At 41.5% G+C, this 22,834-nt stretch overlaps 1 protein-coding gene across 4 annotated transcripts in view; it reads right to left on the bottom strand.

Moving 5' to 3' along the window:
• LOC121284082 (dachshund homolog 1-like) overlaps positions 1 to 20,644 on the bottom strand; it is a 546,830-nt gene extending 526,186 nt beyond the window's left edge. For all 4 annotated transcript variants that reach the window (XM_041199130.1, XM_041199132.1, XM_041199133.1 and 1 more), the window contains exon 1: positions 19,684 to 20,644. In XM_041199130.1, the coding sequence (XP_041055064.1) occupies positions 19,684 to 20,267 (584 nt within the window). In that variant the 5' untranslated portion in view covers positions 20,268 to 20,644. The remainder of the gene's footprint in view (positions 1 to 19,683) is intronic.
• Positions 20,645 to 22,834: the final 2,190 nt, after the last annotated feature.

Genomic DNA, 22,834 nt, shown 5'->3' with positions numbered 1-22,834 from the left:
ACTTGGGGATTAGAGAGCCAATTTAGGGAAATTATTATTAAATATATTGCATCTGGGAATTTTAATGAAAGGGCAGGCTAAAGCTTTAGCAGGGCAAGAACCCTGAACATTTTCTCCCATGTCCCATTTGGCTTAATTTTGTCTTAGATGTAATAGCTATATTGGAAAATAAAGAAAAAGCAGTTCCTCTCTTTAAAATGAAATGGATTTAAAAAAAAAATCTCAGCATCACTATCATATAACACCACACTTTGGACATTGTAATGGGTTGTTCCAGCAAGCACTCTAAACTCAAAACCAGGCTCCTAACCAAGGAGCAATCAATATATTAGTAACTTTTTGAAGACTGTACTTTCAGTGTTACAGTTGCTTTCCCGCACGGTTAACTACAAGTAGATTTATGTGCTAAATCTCTCTTCAACAACTCTCAGCACTCACTGGAGCAGATAGGCCTTTGGCCCATGACCAGAATGAGTGTGCCCTTGCCCCCTGTGTGGTGAAGCCCTCCTCTATCATACAGTGCTCCATCTAGTGGCCTAGCTGAGGCTTGCAAAATTAAGCTGGTGAGCAACTTGAGTTTGGACGTCAGCACTGAAACTCTTAAGAAGCTGAACCAGTCTATTGTGAACGACTACCAGACCGCCACTAGAAAGATGTACAGGTAGCAACTTCAAAAAAATGGAACAGCAGTGGTGCTTTTAAAAAAAAAGACACCACCTCTTTGAAAGGCTCCGAATAAATAGAAAGGATGCTATTTCTATAAAAAAACTGATCATGATATGCGCCAATTTTTAGATCAAGCAATTTTCAACTTCATCCCACAACAAACTGCTGAAATCTAACAATTTTCCTCCTTGCTTTTTGTCTCATTTGCCTTTGGAGTTTGCAATTTAGCACAAATTTTGCCTCGAGCTGTCAGCCACCTGCAATGTATTTTCATTCTCTCAACGTTAAAGTGCTTTGCACAAATCTGAATTTAATAAATCACCCTAACATCTGACAGAGTTTATCTCCAGGGGTCAGTTTGACTCCCAACATAACCCATTTGACAGTCAAAGCTGAGCAGATAAGGCTTGAAATTTTAATACGCTGAGAAAAACTAAAGACAAACCACATTTTACTCAACCCCATACTTTCTCAAAAAGCAGTTTCGCTGAGAAAAAATAAATAGACACAGTCTTCCCTGTCACTCTACATGATTCAAACTGAAGTCAAGAGTTTATGGGCCATATTATTTGGTCAAATATTTTCTGTGAGGAATTGTACTGTTGACTAAAATTATTTTTTTTAAATGTACTATCCTGGGAATACTAAGCAAGGGCATAGGATTCTGTCATAATCTTTCCATGTGCAAAGCAAAGTCATGTGCTAAAGTAGCTCTTGAGTTTACATTTGTAGAAAAAAACTTTGTTTGGTCGATACATTTAAAGATCGCTGAAGACTATGTTTATCCACAGCCTCCAACAATCACTTTTCCTGCAGAATCATTTATAATTATAACGCAACCCAAACATTAGATAATAGAGCTCTTAAAACAAAATCATATGTATTTTAATACCAAGATAACAATTTTAGAAAACATATCCGTTAAAAAGTCTCCTGTAACCATGACATCAGTGCATTCCAATTCTTGTTCATGCTTGCACAATACCATTTTTCCCCCAAGTTGTGCCAGTGGAGCTGCTTTCATTTTGTATTTTCTCAAATGGGATTTTATGATAGGGTTTATCGTTTTCCCAAGCAAGTCTCCTCAGACAACAAATGGAAATGTTATGGGCTCTTACTCTCTCCTTGTGTCATGAGAGAGCAACTGGCATCAAAGCAACCCCTTTGTACATTAACCTACACAACATCAGAGGAAAGGTAACTGTACACTTTACTTTCAAAGAAAGCCAAGCGAAGGTCAGGGCAACAGGCTCATTTTGTCCCCTGCTTGCTTCACTTATTAGATTACAATAATAAAACAACAGCCCAGTCCTTCTGGTGGGAAAGAAGCGACCCTGGGGTGATTTATAATCTTGTGAAACCCTGTCCATACTGCTGACCACACTTTATATAAGGGCCGTATCTGTTACTTTAACTGATGTCTTCCTGCTGTGACAACACTGTGGGATGTCTGTCATCACACAAGCATTTCTGACACACCACATTATCTACATGAATTGCTCTTATGTTAGTCCAACTGAATTTTAACTTAACACAAAAATAGAAAGACAATTATATGAGATTTCCATTAGCCAACGGCAAATGACAACTAAGCAGGACAGAGCTGATAAATACTGCAGTCATTTCACAAAATGCCCTTTCCAGTTTATTCCATTGTTTTCAAAATGAAATTGGAGTGCTAAAATGAATTGGACTTTTAGGAAAAATTATTTACGATGGAAGCAAGACAGAACACCTCAGATTACAAAGTTCATCTCCAAATAAGTATGAGCTCCATTCTGGGATAAATTAAGTTTGGCAGAATAAACTATCCATCGTGGTAATACCCTGGTATAGAAATGTACCTTTGTTCTGCAGTTACTGAGAATCAACATTCTGTAAATGGCTGATTTATCTAATACCAAAATGACTATTTGATTTCCCTTCCCCTTCTCAAGATAATGTGATACTCTAGATCAGTGATATTCTTAAAGTGAGAGATGACAGCATCAGGAATTGAAACATTTTCAATTTTCACTTCTTCAATCAGCTAATACTACTAGATGCAGATACAACAATGCCTAAGCTCCCAAACTCATAAAAACATTCACACAACACTGATGTAATATTTTCATTTCCACACACATATCATTATTTTTTCTCTCTCACTGAAATTGCCCAATTGAATCAATGCTGAATCACAAGTAGGTGTGTGCTATTGTGGATTCATAGCTATCAGGAAATGGATTGCTAATATCTGCACTCATTTCGTTTAGGAACTTCAACCAAGAGGAAGGGAAATTTTTGCCTTAGGCCTGGGTGACGTCCAAAATAAGTTTGAGTGAATTACCCAGCACAGAAGCATGAGCTCCAGAATATTGCCCAATTTGAATCAAAACCAGACCATTAAAATTAATATTCCCTCACTCAATGGCAAAGCAAAAGCTTGAATCAGCTCCAGGTTTTAATTTTGTTCTGAAAAATAAATCAAAAATTTGTCAGAGTCCTACCCTAACAAGTGCATGCTTCAATGACAAGCTTTTACCGACTCACACAAGTTAAGATCAATCGAAATGTTGGCTCTTGAATTGCATGTGCGTTTATCATTGGTGAATTAAGCCAAGTAAGTAAAGATAATCTAGTTAGGTTTATCAGCGCTCAGAGCTAAACGGAGTTGTTATTGCGGCTGTAGGGGAGGTTAAAGGAAAACCGTAAATTAGCGCAGCATCAACCTTCCACCACTATAGTACATACTTTGACCCATCTAAAATAAGGGTTGTGTTAACTGCTGCGCAATTAGGAAAGTTACAAGATTTGACAAACTTTTTAACTCCTTAAAGTGTTGTCTCATGGTCCAGATTAACTGTAGGACAACAAATTGTGGTTCAGAAAATCTGTCATATTTACCGACAGGTACTTTTACCATTAGACACTATAAGAAAGCTTTAAGAAAAGGCTGTCCTCCCAGTGCTACACCTCTTCTCCATTTATTCAGGTTAATTAATTTAACATTTTTCCTCCACTGCATGATTTGCCCGTCAAGCATTTACACAATGGAAGTTAATAAAATAAAGAGAACTAATTCTGAATATTTATAATTATTGACTGGTTTTATATGTTGTCTCCTTTGATCAAGGATCGGATACCAATTTGGGAAAAAAAATCAATACGAATATGCCATCATTTGTAGCATTACATCAAACAGCCTAGCAAACTTTCTCAACTTGTCCTTCTTTGTGGATCATTGGCACTGAAAAGCTCAAGGAAATCTGGAATCTATGATGAGTTTTCTTGGAAATAATAGCCCAGCTTTAGATCCAAAGAATTAACAGTTGTGTTTTGGGTATTTTGTTTTAAAAAAAACAGACTGCTCGCGTAATATAAAATCTGCCAGTTTTGTCAGTTCAGCCGCAACAACAAATCAATTGGTCAAATTGTCATGTGACCATGTCATCTTTGTACCAAAATAAACATCATATGCTTTACCTATTTGAAAACCTTATGGTTCATCTAACGTTTTCTATTCAAGAACCATTCCTGTGTGATCCATTTCAAAACGCTAAGTAAACCAAACAGAAATTTAGGCTGCCTATAAGATACAAATGGTCATTGAAATTCCAAGAAAATTCAAATAACTCAAAACTGATCAGTTGAATCAGACAAAAATAATAATGTTTGATTTTATTTAGGGTTTTATCAGATCAAACCATTTCAAAGTGCTTCAAGCAATTAATTACTTCTGATGTACAATAACTGCTATTATATGGATGAACACAGCAACCATGCTGAACCTTAAACCTGTCTCAAAATCCAATGAATGACTGTTTTTTTCTTCTTGGGGATATTAGCCACAGGAGAAATATTGGCCAACAGACCTGTTCCTGTTTTAAATAGTGATTCAGATCTTTAATGCCCTCCTGAAACACCAGAAGAGATAGACATGGCCTCAGTTCAATGCCACATCTACAGCACATCATCTTTGACATTGCAGCATACCCTTGATAATGTATTACTGTGTCAGTGAGATTATAAGATCAAACTGGGAGATGAAGCATAAAGCCACAACTTGCAACTCAGAGACAAGGGTATGACTTGGTACTCAAGGCTTGAATAAGTGTATTTTTCTGTTAAAATGGTGGATGTGTTTACTATGTTGCTCTACCATTGGCTCCTATGCCAAAATAATGACATTAGGCATCATGGGTAGATGTTTGATGTACTTGGGTCACCTAAAAAATGGAAGCAAGGTTACAAACAGGGTGCAATGGTAGGCTTTGGATCCGTAGATGAGAAAAGTGTGAAGATTTACAATCACTTACTTAATTCAATTATCACAGAGACTCAATGGGAGCAGTGAGCTTCTACTTCAGATTTAAAAGCATGCTTACCAAATATCCAAGAAAATACACTGTAATTTTAGCCCTACCCCACTCTGAGTATCTGAAACCAGCCATTAAGAAAGGTTAAGTGATGGCAAATTTTCAAAGCAGCTGGCAGTATATTCAGCAACTCCAGCAACTATAATTTTATGACAGCACTTAGAAGCACTTGTCCTCCGTCTTAAAGGTATGTTGCAGAGCTGAGTCCTCTCCACACTAAGAGGTTTAAATGTCAGCAGAAACAGTAATGGTGTGGTTCAAGTGAAGGTCCTCTCCACACAGAGCTACATACCTCCCAGTTCTATATGGAAAATTCATAAATTGTCCAACAAACATTGAGGTGTCCTGGGAAATGAATACTCACTGACAGAGAGTGCACATTCCAGGGTCTGAACCTCCTGAACAAAAACAGAATTACCTGGAAAAACTCAGCAGGTCTGGCAGCATCGGCGGAGAAGAAAAGAGTTGACGTTTCGAGTCCTCATGAGGACTCGAAACGTCAACTCTTTTCTTCTCCGCCGATGCTGCCAGACCTGCTGAGTTTTTCCAGGTAATTCTGTTTTTGTTTTGGATTTCCAGCATCCGCAGTTTTTTTGTTTTTATCTCTGAACCTCCTGAGGTCAGTAAAGGACCCTCGTCTTGGCAAAGACTGAGGGCACTTAATGCATCTAATTTGCTGTCTGTAAGAATTTAAGAAGTTGTTTTATCTTTGCAACATGCAACCTTAGTACTAACTTTCAATGCAACATTCAAGCCTATTATTACTGCATTTTAGAAACCAGGTGAAAAGAATTTCTACTGGAAAAGCCTTTGTGTGAGAGGAGATGAAATGAAACTCGCAAGTGAGGTGAGTGGCAAGTGGATGTCTGACAAAGCAAACAATATTAAAAGTATTCAAGAGCACACTTTGGTTTAGGCTGTCATTTTCTCCAAGCAGACATTGCTCCTATTCCACAAACGTTACTCCATACCAGTTGTGTGATTTTAATGCATTGTTGTGGTGTCTTCCACAACTTTCCATTGTGCAATGGCTACAGTTAACAATGGGTGACATTTTCCCGAAGTATTTAGCACTGTTCAACAGAGAGAAACCTTTGACCAATTTTGTCCTCTTCTGTTAATTAAAATGACTTTGTTTTGTAGATGTGGAGGGGGGGTGTATGGGGGGGGGGGGGGGGGGGGGGGGGGGGGGGGGGGGGTTGGTTGGTTACAGAGCTGTGCTTCTTTTCACTCTGCCTGTACAATTACTCAGCCAGCTCCTTAGGAACAATGAAGAGTGACTGCTTTGAGGCCCTGTTGTCGAGGCAGTCAGCAAGCAAAATTTACGTTTTCTAATGCACACGTCCAACAGAAATTAATTTGCTAGTCTTCCCACATCAGGTTGCATAACTAAGCAATACTGTCACATGGAGACAAGTGTCTTCCTTTAATGACTGTCTGCTTTGGATCTCTGTTTAAGGGTACCCTTTTTAATGTAATGGGTTGTTGATTTATTTAGAAATTAGTAATGCTTTATCAGTAAGCATTCATATATAGAAAGTCTTGGATTTAATAATTCATTTTACACAATATTTGCCCTAATGTGTTTGTAATATTCAAGTTCTTTGAATAACAATTAAAAGTTACATAGTCTTTGTAAAAGAAGTCAGACACCATCTTTGTCCAGTCACCCTCATAACACAAGCTGAGAAATAGAAATGATTTTTTAACTAGGCATGCCAACTGTCTGCAAAGGACAAGCTAGATTTATAGAGGGCCTTTAATATTGTAAATGTCCTAAAGCCTTTAGAGTGATGGAGCAGTTGTAACAGAGTAGTGGAGGCAATACAAAACTTGGGGAAGATGCTGGTTTAGAGGAGACCTTTGAAGATTAGTAGAGGTAACAGGGACTGAGTGTTCCAGCTGAATTTATTTCAACCATCTTGTGCGACAGCTGTGTTTTAGTTGGTAGCACTCTCACTCCTGACTCACAAGATTCTGGGTTCAAGCCCTACTCCAGGACTTGAGCACAAAAATCAAGGCTGACACTCCAGTGCAGTACTGAAGAGGTGCTGTATTGTTTGGAGGTGCCCTCTTTCAGTTGAGACATTCATCCGAAGACCTGTCTTACACCTCTTGGGTGGGTGGATGCAAAAGATCCCATGGCATTGTTTCCAAGCAGAGCAGAAGAGGTATTGCTGGTATCCTGTCCAATGTTAATCCCTTAATCAACATCACTATTGCTGTTTGTGGGAGCTTGCTGTGTAAAAATGGCTGCCACGTTTCCTACATTACAACTTCTGAAAAGCGTTGTAAAATTTGAATCTTTCTTTCACTGTCTCAGTATTATTGTGGGAAACCAAACACCACAAACCATCCCTGGCTGACATAAATTCAATGAAAGACTGACAACCCTCTTTAAACCTGAATCCAAAACTCTCTTTAGTCTGTAATAAGCCCTATTTGATCTCCAGAACTTTTTGAGGTCTTTGAGAAAGTGAGACCTCCTTTCTAATTCCAAGAGCAAAATTATAAGGTCGGTGACGATTCTTTAATTGCTTAAACACCGAGAAGCTGTAAAATGAATATTTTGTTTTAATACAAAGGAAACGAATTCTGGCTGCAGGAGGTTTTGTTTTTCTTCCCTGTCAGGGTATTTCATATTGCTACTCTCAGCACATGGAAAGTGGGTGGTCGAGCTGGCTCTTATATTTACTTCTGTGGCTGGACAATCTTGAAAACCATTTAGAAGATCCACTGAACTATTTTGAGCTCTACCCAGCACTCCGTCTCACACCCAGAAACTGACCTCATTGGATTATTTTTCAACTGTTTCGCATTGAGAATATATGATGTGGGGACTGACATAGTACCAAGGCGACTCTTAAGACATCCTACATGAAAAAAAATGTCAGGCATGAAATCCCTTGGTGCCCATGTCCTTAACCAATCACGTTACTCTTTCCTCACGTGTTCGAAAGCATCTCCATTTTGTACGCCCCCTTAATAAACCATGTAGGGAGTCTAAATATTTTCTATTTCCTTCTCGTATTAGCCTGTCGTTTTGTAGAACATTTGGCAAAACAATGTTGTACGATACTACCCTTTGGCGCAATGCTTCCATTTAAGGCCCTGTCGGAATTCATATGGCTCCACTTCACCTTTCCCACCGCCCGCCCCCCCCCCCCCCCCCCCCCATGTGTCACTGAGACTCCTTCAAAACTGAACCAACTAAAGCCGCAGATTTCTTTCCCCGAAAGAAAACGTAATAGGAAAAAGCTAGGTCTCAAAAAAAAAAATGTTTTGAGCCATGAAAAATCATTTGTGTTCTCCTCCAAAGAACTAGGTCATCTGCTCATAATTGCAAATCATGCAATAAATCATTGGGCTCCAAAAATGAATTCCGCTTCAATAATGAAACAATGCTTATTGGCATGTCATGTCAGCTCAATTTAATTCACTCTCCATTCAGAATAACCAATCTAGATTCTGCAGTCCGCGGACGACACGAGATAAATCACTCGGCTAAATGATGGCCTTGAAGGATCATGTGAACCTTTTTAAACTTCTGCTGTTGATTTCCCAGCGATACATTTCACGTTATATTTACCAAGCCGGGACTGAAATCTCCGATGGGACAGCATTAAGCTTTGCAGAAAGTCCATCTAAGCAGCTCTCCAGAGCACTGGGGAATGATGACTGGAGACTTTTTTTTTTTATTTATCATGTTTTATTTTTTGTTATTCCCCATTGCACTTTCAAAAGATTGCTTAAGCATTTTTCTTCCGTTCGCATTCGTTTTGACGTATTAAACGATTTGATGTCAGGCTCTCGCTTCTAACTTGCTGAGTATTTAAAAAAAAAATAGCTATCCAGACCTTCTATCGTGTCATTAAACAACCACGTTCTTTTTCTCCCATTACGATTATTAATGTTGTTAAAATATGAGATCGCGTTTCTCTGCCCCCTCCTCCCAAGGTCATCATTGCAATTTGCAAGCTCCAGAAAACTTTCTGGCCGCCCCCAACATTCACTAATATCCTGGATTTCATTAATAACTGCATAACTGCACTAGCTTGTTATGAGCGGTGGCGGAGATGTCCATTCTCTCTACAGCTGGTGTTCATATCATCTATTCGTGCTATTTTCATAATTATTACACAAGTAGGACTGCTCATTAGCAAGTAATTGCTAGTGGGAAATATGGTAGCTATTGTAATGTACACGGATAAAACAGCCGTACAATTAGATGGCGGATTCCTTCATATGCTTATACGAGTCAATATTAGTACATCTTATCCAACGTCATAATCGTTCCCTTGTCAAATGTAAGTATTTGTATGTTACGATGACAATTGCAGTGGACCTTCTGATCATCTGGAGCAATGGCTTTAGGGAACTCTATCTTTCAAAATCCTTAAATTGCTGTAGCCCACATATTAGAGACCCCCCCCCCCCCCCCCCACCGCAAAAAGCCGGACATTTCCTTCGGAATTTCATGCTGTTGGAGGAGTTTCAATGCTCCCGGGTGGTAGCCAGACCCGCAGCACCCTTTGAGAAACCCACCCCGCACCCCCTCCCCACTGGCGGATATGCACATGTAGATGGTGTGAGGAGGAGGAGGAGGAGGGGAGGGGGTTGGTGGGTCTACTGAAGGCTTCCATTATCAGACAGCACTTCAATATCCCCCACCCCGACTTGGTCAGTGGCTGGAAAGGCTCCATCATTATTGCCCAGGCGCACCGAGGCATTTAGTGTAAAAACTCCACCCTTGAGAGTGCGGCCTGGCAAAGGCAGCCCCAATAACCGAATGGCAACTGTCCAAGTAACTTGATGGTCAGATCCAATGGGAAGCAAGGGCACCAAGTTTTCTAAATCATCCTGTAAGCTGTTGTCATTTCAGCCAATGGCATCGGGCTGTTTAAGAAACGGACACGTTATATATATTTTTATATATATTTTTTTTTACTTCCCTCTCTCCAGGACTCACATTTTCATCATTTTCTTTTTTCGGATCAAATAAGGCTGGTGTGCGCGTGCGCCGGCTAGATGTTTCAGAAGTGACCAAACCTGGCCTTCGTAACTCTATTACCAGGGATCACTCCAGCCGTCTTCAGCCCTCCTGAATGAGATGTTTGTACAGCTTTCGCCTTTATAGCGCTAATCGCAGCATTTACTGTGTTAACCATATGGAGCTTCTGTTTATACAGCAGGGTAAGAGCGAGTAGACAGGCAAAATCTCCCTAGTTAAGACTTTTAGCAATTTGTAGATGCAACAGAATCTATTCACACCATTGTCTTTGACAGTATGCTTAGTAAAGTTTATAAGGTAAACAGGAGCTTTGAATATTTCAGCGAGAGGAACCAAGTTTCTCCCTCTGTTACCCAGACAACACCCGCACCCCTCCCCCTTTTATGTCGAGATATTCTCAGATCCATTCGAGATTGCAGAGCACAAACTTCAAAAGAAACTGCCGTTGGAGGCGATCTATTCAGCAGCGAGTGGGGCTGTAGGGCAAAGCATTGCCGGAGCACTGGCCGGCCGGTCTGCAGGTCGTTAATAACCCCTCCGAGCTCTCCGCTGACAAGCTCCTTCTCTTACTTTCTTGCACGTTTCAAAAAAAAAAATGAAGGGTTAACACCGGGGTCGACGCGCGTTGCTCCAAAGCCAATCAGCCGAGGGCCGAGTTTCACCTTCCCAGGCTTTTACATGTGTGTATGAGAGAGAGAGAGAGAGAGAGAAGGAGCGGAGCTGTGTCTGTAATCGCCGCTGTAACTCGTGACTGAGTCTGTCCTTTTTCCCCCGCAAGACAGTCAGACAAAAGCTGAAATGTATTAAACACGGCAATTCATCAGGGTCGCAGATGGGAAGCAGGAGCCGGCAGAGCTAGAAAGTGACTTGACTACCCACTGCTAACAATGGCTGCTGACAATGACAGGTCACTGGGACATTCCTTCCTGTAGCTAGCCCACACCACTCAAGTCTGCAAAGGAATTGGGGAATTACTTTCTTAAATTCCAGCCCTGTCATTTCCAATTTTATGCTTTTTGGTCATGCTTGTATCTAGATTGAGCAACATCCATTCAGCATATCAATCCTAATTAGAGAATCTGGGGCTGGAAAGGACGGGAGATGGGCGATTTGCATAATTTAATCATAAATACTCAGTGATACATATTTCCAAATGCGTTTGTACAATTATCTTTCCATCCTTCGGGCGATCGTATTAATATGATTAGGCAATATTTCTGCAAAAAAAACAGGCAAGTGTGCACTCTTTTTAACTGCAGCTTAGGGCGATATGAAAAATTAATTAATTCCTGAAGAAAATCAATTTCTGTACGTGATCATATTAAACATAAGTCGAACTAAGACCCGAGTCCTGTCTCCTTCAAGTCTTTTCGGATGTCAAGCTATGTGGAGGAAGCATTACGATAGAGAAGTAAAAGGGAGTATCATGTAGATGTATTTTTTTTGGGGGGGGGGGTGCAACACCCCCCATCAAATAATCCAGGTCCGTTCTACACATTTGTACACATTTTATCTCGCCTCCTGGTTTAAGCGAGTTTGAAACACCAGCAGAATCTGCCTTCAGCCATTGCAATTGATTATTCACTAATTCAGTCTCCAGAAGTAATACATTCAAAAAAAAACATGACAGTAATATTACAATGCAATTAGCAGTCATCTTCCCATCTCTCCCCCCCCCCCCCCCCCCCCCCCCGAAATATTATTTCACAGCCCATCAACTGAGTCGTTAAAGACAGTGTATTGGACATTTTGAGAAGGTCGTTGCATGATAAAAAGGTACTGCTGATGCTGTTTGGATTATTCATGGGCGTGAATCGCAGCCTAAACAGATTGGAAAAGGAGGAGGGAGGGGCGGCTGGGAAGCACTGTCTCTTTAAAGGTAGCACCGACCACGGGTCTTGTGTCTCATTGAAGCACAGGGTTAGTGGCGGCTTTGTGAGACAGTAAACACTTGGAGGTAAGTATTAACCCATTTCACCGCTACCAGAAAGGATTGTGCACCGCAGCTTGAAGCTGAATAGTAATGCAGTCCACTTAGAAGAATAAAGTTACACGCTGTTATGGCTTCAGTTCTATCTACTTTGTAACATAGGCAAGCTGTATTTGTAAATATCAATTGTATCAGTCTCTATTTCCGAAAAGTGCAGCACAGTTAACACAGTAACAGCAGGGACCATGTTTAAAGACTCCGTGGAGATGTTTGTTTTCAGAGCTGTCTACTAAGAGGTCGAGCTCAAAACTACGAAGCGATTTTTAAAAAAAAATCATTCCACTGGCCCAGACTGCGCCATTTTGCCTTAATTGGCATTAAGGCCACTTGAGTGAATTCTGCACTGTCTCATTTTTCCCTGCAGTTTGGTTCCCACCCTGATCAGCCTTATGCCGTCCCTTTTTGAAGTTATTATTATCCCAATTCCCGCTTGGATGCGGTTGCTGGGTGACTGGTATCTTAGCACCCATTTCCACTCGAAATGATCTGAATCTGATCCAGCGATTCCCATGGGCGACATACACACACACACACACACACACACACACACACAGCTTCCTCATAAAATAAACATCTGCATGGATCAGGCAGAGGGGGGGGGGGGGGCGTTGGGGGGAGTTGCCTTTGGTTCCCCCTTCCTCCGATTCTTCTTTCTCTCACCAGAACAAATGCAACCCCACTAGACTGTTGATGTGAAATGCACATCGGACAAGTGCCTTCCCCATAACCCGCAACACCCCCCACCCCCTTTCCTGTGAAGATTCATTCAACTCTGCATGTTGCGAGACTGAAGGGAGAATAGAATCAGTTCAAAGCAACAATATCATATGACCACAGTGGCATTATTCCTGCCCATTCCCCACATCACCCCCACCCCCCACCCCCACTACCCCTACCCTCTTCTTGAACACTGACCTCTCCTCATTTTCGGCCCTTTTAAGTAAAGTTGTGCCTTCACATAAAGTAAGGCAACCAACGCAAAGTTGACGAACTTAGGACTGGTATAACTGTACTTTCGGGCGCAGAACGCAATTTTCTGGTTATAGTCGATTTACGATCAAATAATTGCTTCAGTTCAGAGGTTGGCCTGACGGGGTTGGGTGTGGGGGTGGAAGGGTTGCTGGGGAATCGTGCTTTAGTCACGGGGTGGCCTTGACAGCGATTTGATCGTTTTATTCAAGTTTTGGTTCACCTGATTTAACATTGCAAGTCCCCGAAGAACATTTCCAGTTTTGAAGTCTCAATCCCCAAGCAGGTGTGGCATTTTAAGCCAAGGCTGTATAAGTACTCTCATATTGTCTGTCTGACGGTTTTAAAAATAACTGAAAACCAGGAAGTGCTGGGGAAAAAAACTCAGCAGGCCTGGCAGCGTTAGCGGAGAGAGAAACGGAGTTATTGTTTCGAGGCCATTATGACTTCTTCGGAAACCTTACACGAGATAACGACGTAGGACAATAGAATTTTTGTTTAAATTTTTGGTAGCTGGGGACGCCACCCTGTACAGACCAGCAGAAAGGATGTGGTCCCTTTAATCTCGAAGTGATATGATTTGAAACGCTACTTAAAAACCATGACCTCTTGATGACACTTCCAGACAGCAGTTGCATATCGCTGTCAAGCTATCGGATGACACCAACTGCCATCTCAAACAACAAATGAGTTGGCAGCACCCCCCCCCCCCCTCCCCCGAAAGGGGAATAGCTACCTAAAACCTGTTACAAACGGGAGGATCCAGACCATTCACCCTCTGACAGAAGATGCCTTTAATTCCTATTATGTGGACGCCTGCATTTTCAGCAGTGAACTAGTTCAGAGCGATTGTGAAAGTGATAGATTTCAATCTGACACAGCCACTACCAGGTGCTTTGAAAGGCAATTACAGGCCTGTGTGTTCCAGTATTAGCTAAGCACCTTACTGCCATTAAACTCCCATGTATCACTGCCTTTAAGATCGGCCGGCCCACCCCCACATACACACACGTAGAGTTTTATTACAAGTATTATGTCAGAATTACAGTTCCCCTATTGCTCAATACCTCATTATTGTTCCAGTGCTGATTCTAATCTAAATGCACTTCACTTTGAAATGATCAGACTTTGGAAGTATGTATATTAAATTGTGGATGCTGATTATTCTCAGCTGATATGATCAAAAGCGTGGCCCTTAAGACTCCAGCTTTTTGATGACAACAGATAGCTTTTATTAGGGTTTATAAAATAAATGTTTGTTCTACAATCTGAAAGCAACTTTTAAGGGACTTGGTCCTCGCTCAACTTCAGTAAAAAAAAGTCACGTAAAAACTTCCTGACACTTTAGTTCTTTGGACTCAAGACCTCAGAAATCTTTCACTCTCAATGTTCCTCGTCGCATTTTCCCTACGCATGGTATGATGGTTCCCAAAGCATGTTATTGTAAAGCCCATTTAGTTGAAATATGGAATGTAGCAATACCTTTGCTTGTTCCAAAGGAATTAAGCAAATCCTTTGACATCAGATACATTCCCATTGCGCTTTCTGGAAGCAACTGCTTACTTTGGACACAAAAAGAAACAATAAAGTGGATTATTTCAGAAATCACAGAGAATAAGTTAAGGTCAACTCCAGTAAACATTATAAAAGAGGACTTCACTATGCAAGGCAGTCCTTCAGTCTGTTCAAATATTTGTTGGCATGACGAGCTTTGTATCAGCAGGGCATCATAGTCCTTATTAACAAATTATGGCTGTTCATATCCTATGTGTGCTCGACAGTTTCAGAGTTTAACCGCAGTAAGTTTTGTTTATTCTGTAGTTCAACTTTCCAAACTTTCATTTTACCTTTATTATTTTAAAAGGTATTCTTTGTTCCTGCATCAAACTGGGTTGCTATCAATCAGATAAGACTCCAGCATGTGGGATCAAGCAGTAACTCAAAGTTATGACTTAATTGCTTCCCAATGTCAGTTGTGGTTTCTTTAATCATAAACACAGCTCCCCTTCCAATATCTGTTTTACAATAATATGTCAATTTATGTCGCATTCAAGTGACAGCATAAAATATAGCGTCTCGTTTCAATAATGCTGCCATTAATATCGCAAGTATATCCTTCTTACCCCTTTTCTCATTTTGAGATCCTGAACTGAGCGCAGGAAACCTACAGAGCATCTGGTCACATTATCAGCAAAAAAAAGTTGCACATGAAAAACAAATCTCTGTTTTAGTTTATTACCTCATTCACCTTTATAATAAACCAGACTCTGTGTAGTTAGCAGGCTTGAAAGAGTAACACACTTCAGGGTATCATTACACGTATCAATCCATGGAATGTTATTTCACTTCTCCCTTGTAGAATGACAAATCTGAGCAACACACTGGATCACACGTGAAAAATTAGATAAACCTGTAAGCCTCAGTTAGATATAATGAAAAATCTTCCCTTTGTGGTCTGCCACTTAATATAATGCATTTCTCATAGAAGTTCAACTCATGCCATCAAATCTGTTTAATGGGAAACTCCTGTTCTGGTGCCTACTTAGGCTTTATGCACTATGCACTGGACATTGTGTTGCTTTGATTTGGTTTTCACTAAAATTGTTCACCTTCCCTTTTAAACAAAGTAATCCTTTAGAAATTGCTTTTAAGAAGAAAACATGCACACTTTTGATAAGCAGAAGGATTTGAAATGTTTATACCTCACTGTTCAAATCATAATGCAGCACTATTTTTGTGAGTAAAGGATATAAAATGCTTGTGCTTATAATGTAGGATGTGATAATGGATAACAGTAACATTTATTTAATAGCAAAACATGATGTGGAAACAAATTTTCATTTGTTAGTCCATATGGATAGTCCCTGCCTGTTCTGTGCATTGATTATCAATTTACTCAGTAATGTGAGACATTACAAAGTCCCAGACATCAACTTCATAAATTTGAAATTATATGGAGAACCCAAGTGAAGGGTTTAAAGATATTCTGAAAGTTTCAGGACAGAAATTCAGCAAATATATAATTTGGCTTCCTTAGAATTTATTGTATACATAAGAGGTATAATTTGAAAATTGTAGACCAAAAGAAAAATAGTTCACATGGAAATGTATAGTATTGAAGTCAAGAACTAATATCAATATGTATAATAACCTTGGATATCACTTTACTAATGAGACAAAACTTGTACAATATATATATTATGCACCTTAAATAAAGTATAATTTCTGGACCCAATCAATGGGTAGTGTACAATTTGCTTCACCAGTTAAATACCATATGATGCATTCTGTTCAAGCTCACATACATGATCAAAGAATATTGATACTTTTGATTATGCATTTATCTATTCAAGTAACGTGTGCAGAATATTCGATTTGAACAATGCTATAATGTATTGCTTTAGAACAAGATTATATCATTCCAGAAAATGTTCTAATTTAAGTGTTATACCTCTGGTGTTAAAAATTAACCCTGATTAAAAAATGATTTGTGCACTTTAACAATGTAACAGCCAATAATGGCATATATTAAAATACTAAACAGACCAATTCCATGTGAGGGTCCTTGTGTACAACACTGCTTTAAAACTTGCAGAGCCATTCGACTACCCAAAGATTTAATGATCATGAAGATATAAAGCTGTAGTCGGTGATAATAAGATCTTTTTATGAACATTTAAAATGATAATTTTAAAAATATTTCATCAATCAATTATGTGTTCGCTAGCACCAATCACATCCCATATTATTGCATTGAGGTTAAGTTTGTTGTCATATAAAGTAATGCATGTGGCACTCATGGCGGATAAAGATTCCCCATTCATTCAGTAAACATTTTATGCTCTATCACTGGATCTAAAGAAATCACAAAGTTATATACAACAAAAAAAGTGAATACTGTTGTCAACAGGAGGTGGGTAAAGTTGTGGTTTTTGAAACAGTAGTCACTGGTCCATGAAGCATTTTAATAATTCCACTGCATTAACTGTTTTGACCATCTGAAGGGTAGATTGACTCTGCACCTCTTTATGCATCAATGAGTATTAAATGACAAAGGTGGCTAAACAGGGTGTTGTAACCTTGTCTGATGAGTATAAGTTCTCTAAGATTTGATTGCTTTTAAAACTGTGTAATGCAACATTTTCTTTCTACAAAGAACCTTACTTTTAATTCTCAGTTTAAAACCAGTAGAGCCATACCACAGTAACTTCAAATCAATGTGAAATTCTCAGTAAGATAGGTTAAGATTAATCTATTTAACCTTACATATAACAAAGCTATGATAGCTTTTAGCAAGGGTGTTGCCAAGGTAACATATTTTAAAGTAACTCTTTCATAGGATGAGATCATGCTTCTGAACACTGGACTACATTGTATTAGAAAATACACCAACACTTCTAATTCACTGATGGATCCTTCAGATAGACTAAAACATATCAGGCTAAGTGATAGTAGGTAACAGATGTTATTTTAACTCTAATATTCCTTTAAAATATGAATTCAGCCTGTTGTTGCAAAAGTTAGCTTACAGAAAAAAAAACACGGAAGCTGGTTCGATTACTTTAAATCAACAGAAACCTGATGAGGGCAAAGAATGAGTTATCAATGTGGGTGTTGTGAATGTTGCCCTTGCAACATGTGATACAGCAAGACTCTCTTTTAAATTGATATGGATCATTAAAGAGCACAGTACAACGTACATGTAAGAACTCAATGATGTGCCATATATTCTAAAGCGTAAAAAGATCAAAGTAAAACTATTAACGGGCGGTGTAAAAGCACAATTGTTTGCAGCCATCTGGTACAGCCTGTTATTTTAGAACACATCATGTAAGTGAGGGTACACTCATTTTTTTATGTATTAGTTGAAATGTCTATTCATGAAAATCTCTTGTTTAGTAGTAGGGTATAAAAGCAAGAGGTTTTGCCAATTACACCTTATCTCCCTTTAAACTGATGTGACTAATAATTACCCAAGGGCTGGTAATACATTGAATCCTTTTGTAAGATTGAACCTTAGGAGGGCTGAATTGAGATGACTAAAAAAAACCGTAGAGACAATATTCTGTGAAAGATTTCAAGGCTTATTAACTATAGAATGCATCATGTGTGCAATTTTGGGTTTCCTGGAACAGGGGCTGACATGAAAGTTAGTCTTGCCTGTCTAGAGGGTGGTGGGGCTGGGGTGGGGGCGGGGGGCAGTTGCATGCACATACGCCCTTGTCCAAGGAATTGTATGGAACAGTTTATCGTCCTAAGGCACATGTGTGAGAGAGATACAATGAATCGGCGCTACAGTAGCTACAGATCAATGTGAAATTCTCAGTAAGATAGGTTGAGAATCACCTGTTTAGCCTTTCTTATAACTTAGCTTATTTGTTTAGAAGGGGAAACACACACACACTCACACACACAGGGACTAAAGTTATCATTTGGGTTTGACTCTGCTTTAAACTTGATACAAGTTAGTTTATTTTTAAAGAGCACTGTACTATTGCGAAGTTTCAGGACTGCAGACTGAGCTTGTCCCTCGCACAACAGCATGAGGTTTAAAGCAAATGCAGACACTTGGATCGGAAGAGTGTCTCTGACTAAACTTTAATCTTTCAACATCGGGTCGAAGTTTTCAGAAAATCCACTCAGGTGGATCCCATCTAAAAATAGATCACTGCTGGTTACTATATACCCTTCCTATCCGAGCAGAGGCACTTGCACTGCCTAGTGGGATCGCCAATATCACCTCACTTTAGGCTCTCTGACATGATCAGCAGGTGTTAACCGGCGAGATCCGCAGCCTGAGCCTGATGTATTCTGTAATCTGGAAGAACTAAACCCCAGGAGCGTGTCTTTTTAAACGTGCATATATCAATATATCAGTAATGATACGTTAGTCGCCAGGACTGGTTACACAGACGAGGAAAGGCGGAGAGACCGAACAGGTGGCGCGTTAGAATGAGTACAGACCCGCAGCCACAGAAACCCCGGGGCAGGCTTTGACGGGGTTTGCCCAGAGCTGGTTGAACCTACCGAGGGTGCAGTGAAATCGCCGGGGAGAGGGACTTAAACTCCCGTTTGGAAACTCTCGCTTTCAGAGTGAAAGCGTCCGATTGGAGAAGAGTTGGGGGTTGTTCTGAGGGTGGGGAGAGAGTGGGGGTGGGGGAGTACAATCTAGGGGAGCCACCTAAACTTTAATCTTTGTCACTCCTCGTCACGACATGCTCACAATTTAAGGTATTGAAGATACTCGGGGGTTCGTGAGTGAAGGATAACAACAAGAAACACAACATCCCCAACGTGTCACAGACTTTTAAAAATAAAACTTCGCTCTGGCTTTTGCTGAACGTTAATATTGGGGCTGCTTCGAAAAATAAGAGTGCAAAAAAACTTTCACTTGGCAGGGCTGGCTGGCTGGCTGGCTGGCTGGCTGGGTAGATGGGTGGATGGGGGGCAAGTTGACAGGGGTGGTGCGGAGGCAGCGAAGGGGCGAGTTGATAAAAGTGGAGGCTGATCTTGCACCCCCCCCCCGCCCCCCCCAACCTTGCGCCTGGCCATGGTTTCCAGCCCGTGCACTGGTCACTCTTATCCACCACCACCACCACCCCACCCACCCCCCACCCCACTCCCTCCCTCCCTCTCCTTTCCTCTCCTCTCTCTGCCCTCCCCTGCCTGCTTTGCTTGGCACCTCTTACCTGGCGTTGGTGCAGTCATTGTAGAGGATCTCAAAGTCCTTCCTGGAGATGAGCTTACAGCGGTTGACCCCGGGCTGGATGGCGCCCAGCCCCCTCAGAATGCGAACTTGCTCCACGTTGCAGACCACGGGCGTTATATCCAGCCTCTTTAACTTGGTGTAGACGGTGTGCAGCCCGCCGACCAGGTGCTTGAGGAAGAGGTCGAACGCTTGCGGCAGGCAGATCAGCTCGTGTCCGTCCACGGTGAACGAGGCCACCTTAGCCCCTCGCAGCTCGACCATCTTGCACTCGTTGTTCTGCGGGGTGTTCTCCACCGGGGACGGCGTGGAATAAACCGGCTTGTTGTTGTTGTTGTTGCTGCTGCTGCCGCCGCCGCCGCCGCCGCCGCCGCTGCTGCTGCCGTCCGCCCGGAACAGACTCTGCCCTGTCGACCCTGCCGCTCCAGCCGCCGAGGAAGCCGAGATCGAGGAGATCGCGGGGGACGACGAGGAGGACGACGAGGAGGAGCAGGAGGAGGATGAAGGGGCCGAGATTGGAGTCTGATTCACCGGGGCTGGTGGCATCAGAGCAACCGGGACGGCCATGGTCGCTGGCACATAGAGAAATTGAAAAGAGAGAGAGAGAGACAGACAGACAAATTCCCCACGGTGTTCTCCTCTTAGCAAAATAAAAATCAACACACGCTCATGAACAAAAAAAAAATAACTCAAGGTGGGTTCTGTGGCTGGCCAAAGTTGTCTCCTGTCCTTACAGTCCACCACTGACCCGCTGAAGTTATTATTATTGTTATTTCTCTATACAGGAGCGGAGGGAAGGAGAAACACTGTCGGACAAACACACACATAACACACACATAAACATCAAAAGGAGAAATGACATGTCACACGGTATCCCGGGGGCGGAGCAATTAACTTTCCAGCCAGGAATATATCAAATAGCACCCCCTTTCCTACTCGCACCGAGTGAGTGAGAGAGAGGGAGGGAGGGAGGGAGGGAGGGGGGAGGCACAGACGCTCCTTCTCGGACCCAGCAGCGCTGGACACAGCGAGCCCTGCCAAGCCAAAACGAGGGCAAGTTGACCATAAATCGCTTCTCCCATCTGCTTAACTGCAGCCTGCAGTGGGAACCGAGAGAGATCAACTTGCCAGGCGGCAGTGGCTCAGGTATTGGAAATCTCCCCACCGAACATCATCAGAAGAGCCGTGGAGCAGATTCCGGAATGTTAACCTTCACCCCCACCACCCCCAAACTTACACTCCAGTCAAACTGAAAACGCCCCTCATCCCACTGACATCCAATAAATTAAAGCAGTTCATTTCCCCACTCTCAATGCGTTGACAGCATCATTGCTAAACATCAGGAGGAAATCAGCAGATCAACTTTGGAGCTACAATAGATTCCTTATACACTGTGCACCCCCCCCCCCCCCCCCCCCACGCCCTCGGTTTAGCAAGGGTGGTATGTGTGTGTCTACCTAGATCTTAGAGCGATCCTGCATATTAGTCACTCTTACATCACCAATATATCGGTGGGACGAATTGCTCCCCATTCAGTTGTATATTGAAGGCTTCCCTAATAACAGGGGGAAAACACGCAACTTTACTGATTAAAGTAAGTCTTTAATTCGAGAAATCTCTGTTCAGACCTAGGGATTAAACAATACACAACCACCCCCACCCCGCCCCCACCCCTGTCATTCTATATGGAAACACAAAGAAATACCAAAGTTATTAAAAACACACCAGGACAGAACAAATAGGTCAGACTTTTTTTTACGGTTAGTGGCCCTCCGTATGGAAATTGTACCTCGGCCAAGGCATTTTCTTAACGATTAACACACACACACACACACACACACACACACAATCGAATCAAGCAAATAACTGCACAAGATCGATTCCGGAATGTGCAGATATTCTGTGTAGCATAGGAATCAAATGGCATTCATGCGGTCAGCACCAGCACAATAGAATTTACACCAGTTTTGTTTTTTGTTCCCTTGTGCAAATCCGCTCTCTGATCCTCCGGTGACCACAATTAAGTGTGCAAGTGTTGCTTTGAAATACACCTTGCTGGGAAGAGACGTGGTTCAGGGGGGAAAGTTTGAGGCAGAAACGAAACGACATGCTCACAGAAGGAGCAAATTGTTTACAGTGCAGCCTTGTCCCCTCTCTCGAATTAAACGGGGGAGCTGATCCCAAATTGCTGGTTTTCACAGTGCGGAGAGGGGGTAATCATCCCGGCCACACACACACACACGCAAAAAAAAACCCAAGTCAAATGAAATTTAATTTGCAGTCAAAATGAAAGATATTTACTTTCCTTCCCCCATCTTAATGGTTTATTAGATAAAACGGTGGCCACAAATGACATTTCAACATAAAGAATTTGCCAGCCTTTCGAGTGCGGAAACGGCGATGGCCATACACACACACATACACACACACACACACAAATAATAGATCAATAAGATCATTTAAAATTCAGAGACTCTGAGACAACGGCTTCAATTTGTCCGTTTGCTATTGTCCTTGACAAAGCCTAATCGCAGTTTCCAATCTCCAATGGGACAGCTTGTAGAACGCCAGGTCTTGCACAAACAGCTTTTGTTTGGAGTTCCGAGATTTGGATAAAACTGCTCATTGCAACAGCCTCACAATTTAAGGTATTGGGAATACAGCAGCGGCTGGTTAAGTGCGACAAGTCGTTTAAATTTAGTCAAGGGATGGGGGCGGGGGGAATCCCCAAAAATGAAACATGTTTGATGCTCCTAATTTGACAGTTAGGACAGAAAAGTTTCACAGATCCCTTTTTTCAACAAGTCTTTCCCCCCACCCCATCCGTCCACCCGCCCCTATACAAGTGTTACTTTTTGCTTTCCAATAACGGAATGATTAGATTGGAGAGGGTCGGCTTGTTTATATGTGGCCCAAAAAAAACGAGTGTCCTTTAGACAACAGGGCTGCACATTGTGAGATCAGGAGCTGTGAATAAACATGGCTTAAAGCTCCCACTGCAGCTGACAGTCAAACTTGAAGTTCATTTAAATAGCGTCCGGGAAGATTTCATGATTAATAGATGCAAGTGTCGAACTTGTATTCCAAGCACGACCCACTGTAATTGTGTTTGCTTTTAATTGAAGCCAGGGCAC

Source organism: Carcharodon carcharias, chromosome 11 (assembly GCF_017639515.1).
Source record: "Carcharodon carcharias isolate sCarCar2 chromosome 11, sCarCar2.pri, whole genome shotgun sequence".
Classification (NCBI taxonomy): domain Eukaryota; kingdom Metazoa; phylum Chordata; class Chondrichthyes; order Lamniformes; family Lamnidae; genus Carcharodon; species Carcharodon carcharias.
This window is presented reverse-complemented; position numbering and strand designations above follow the sequence as displayed.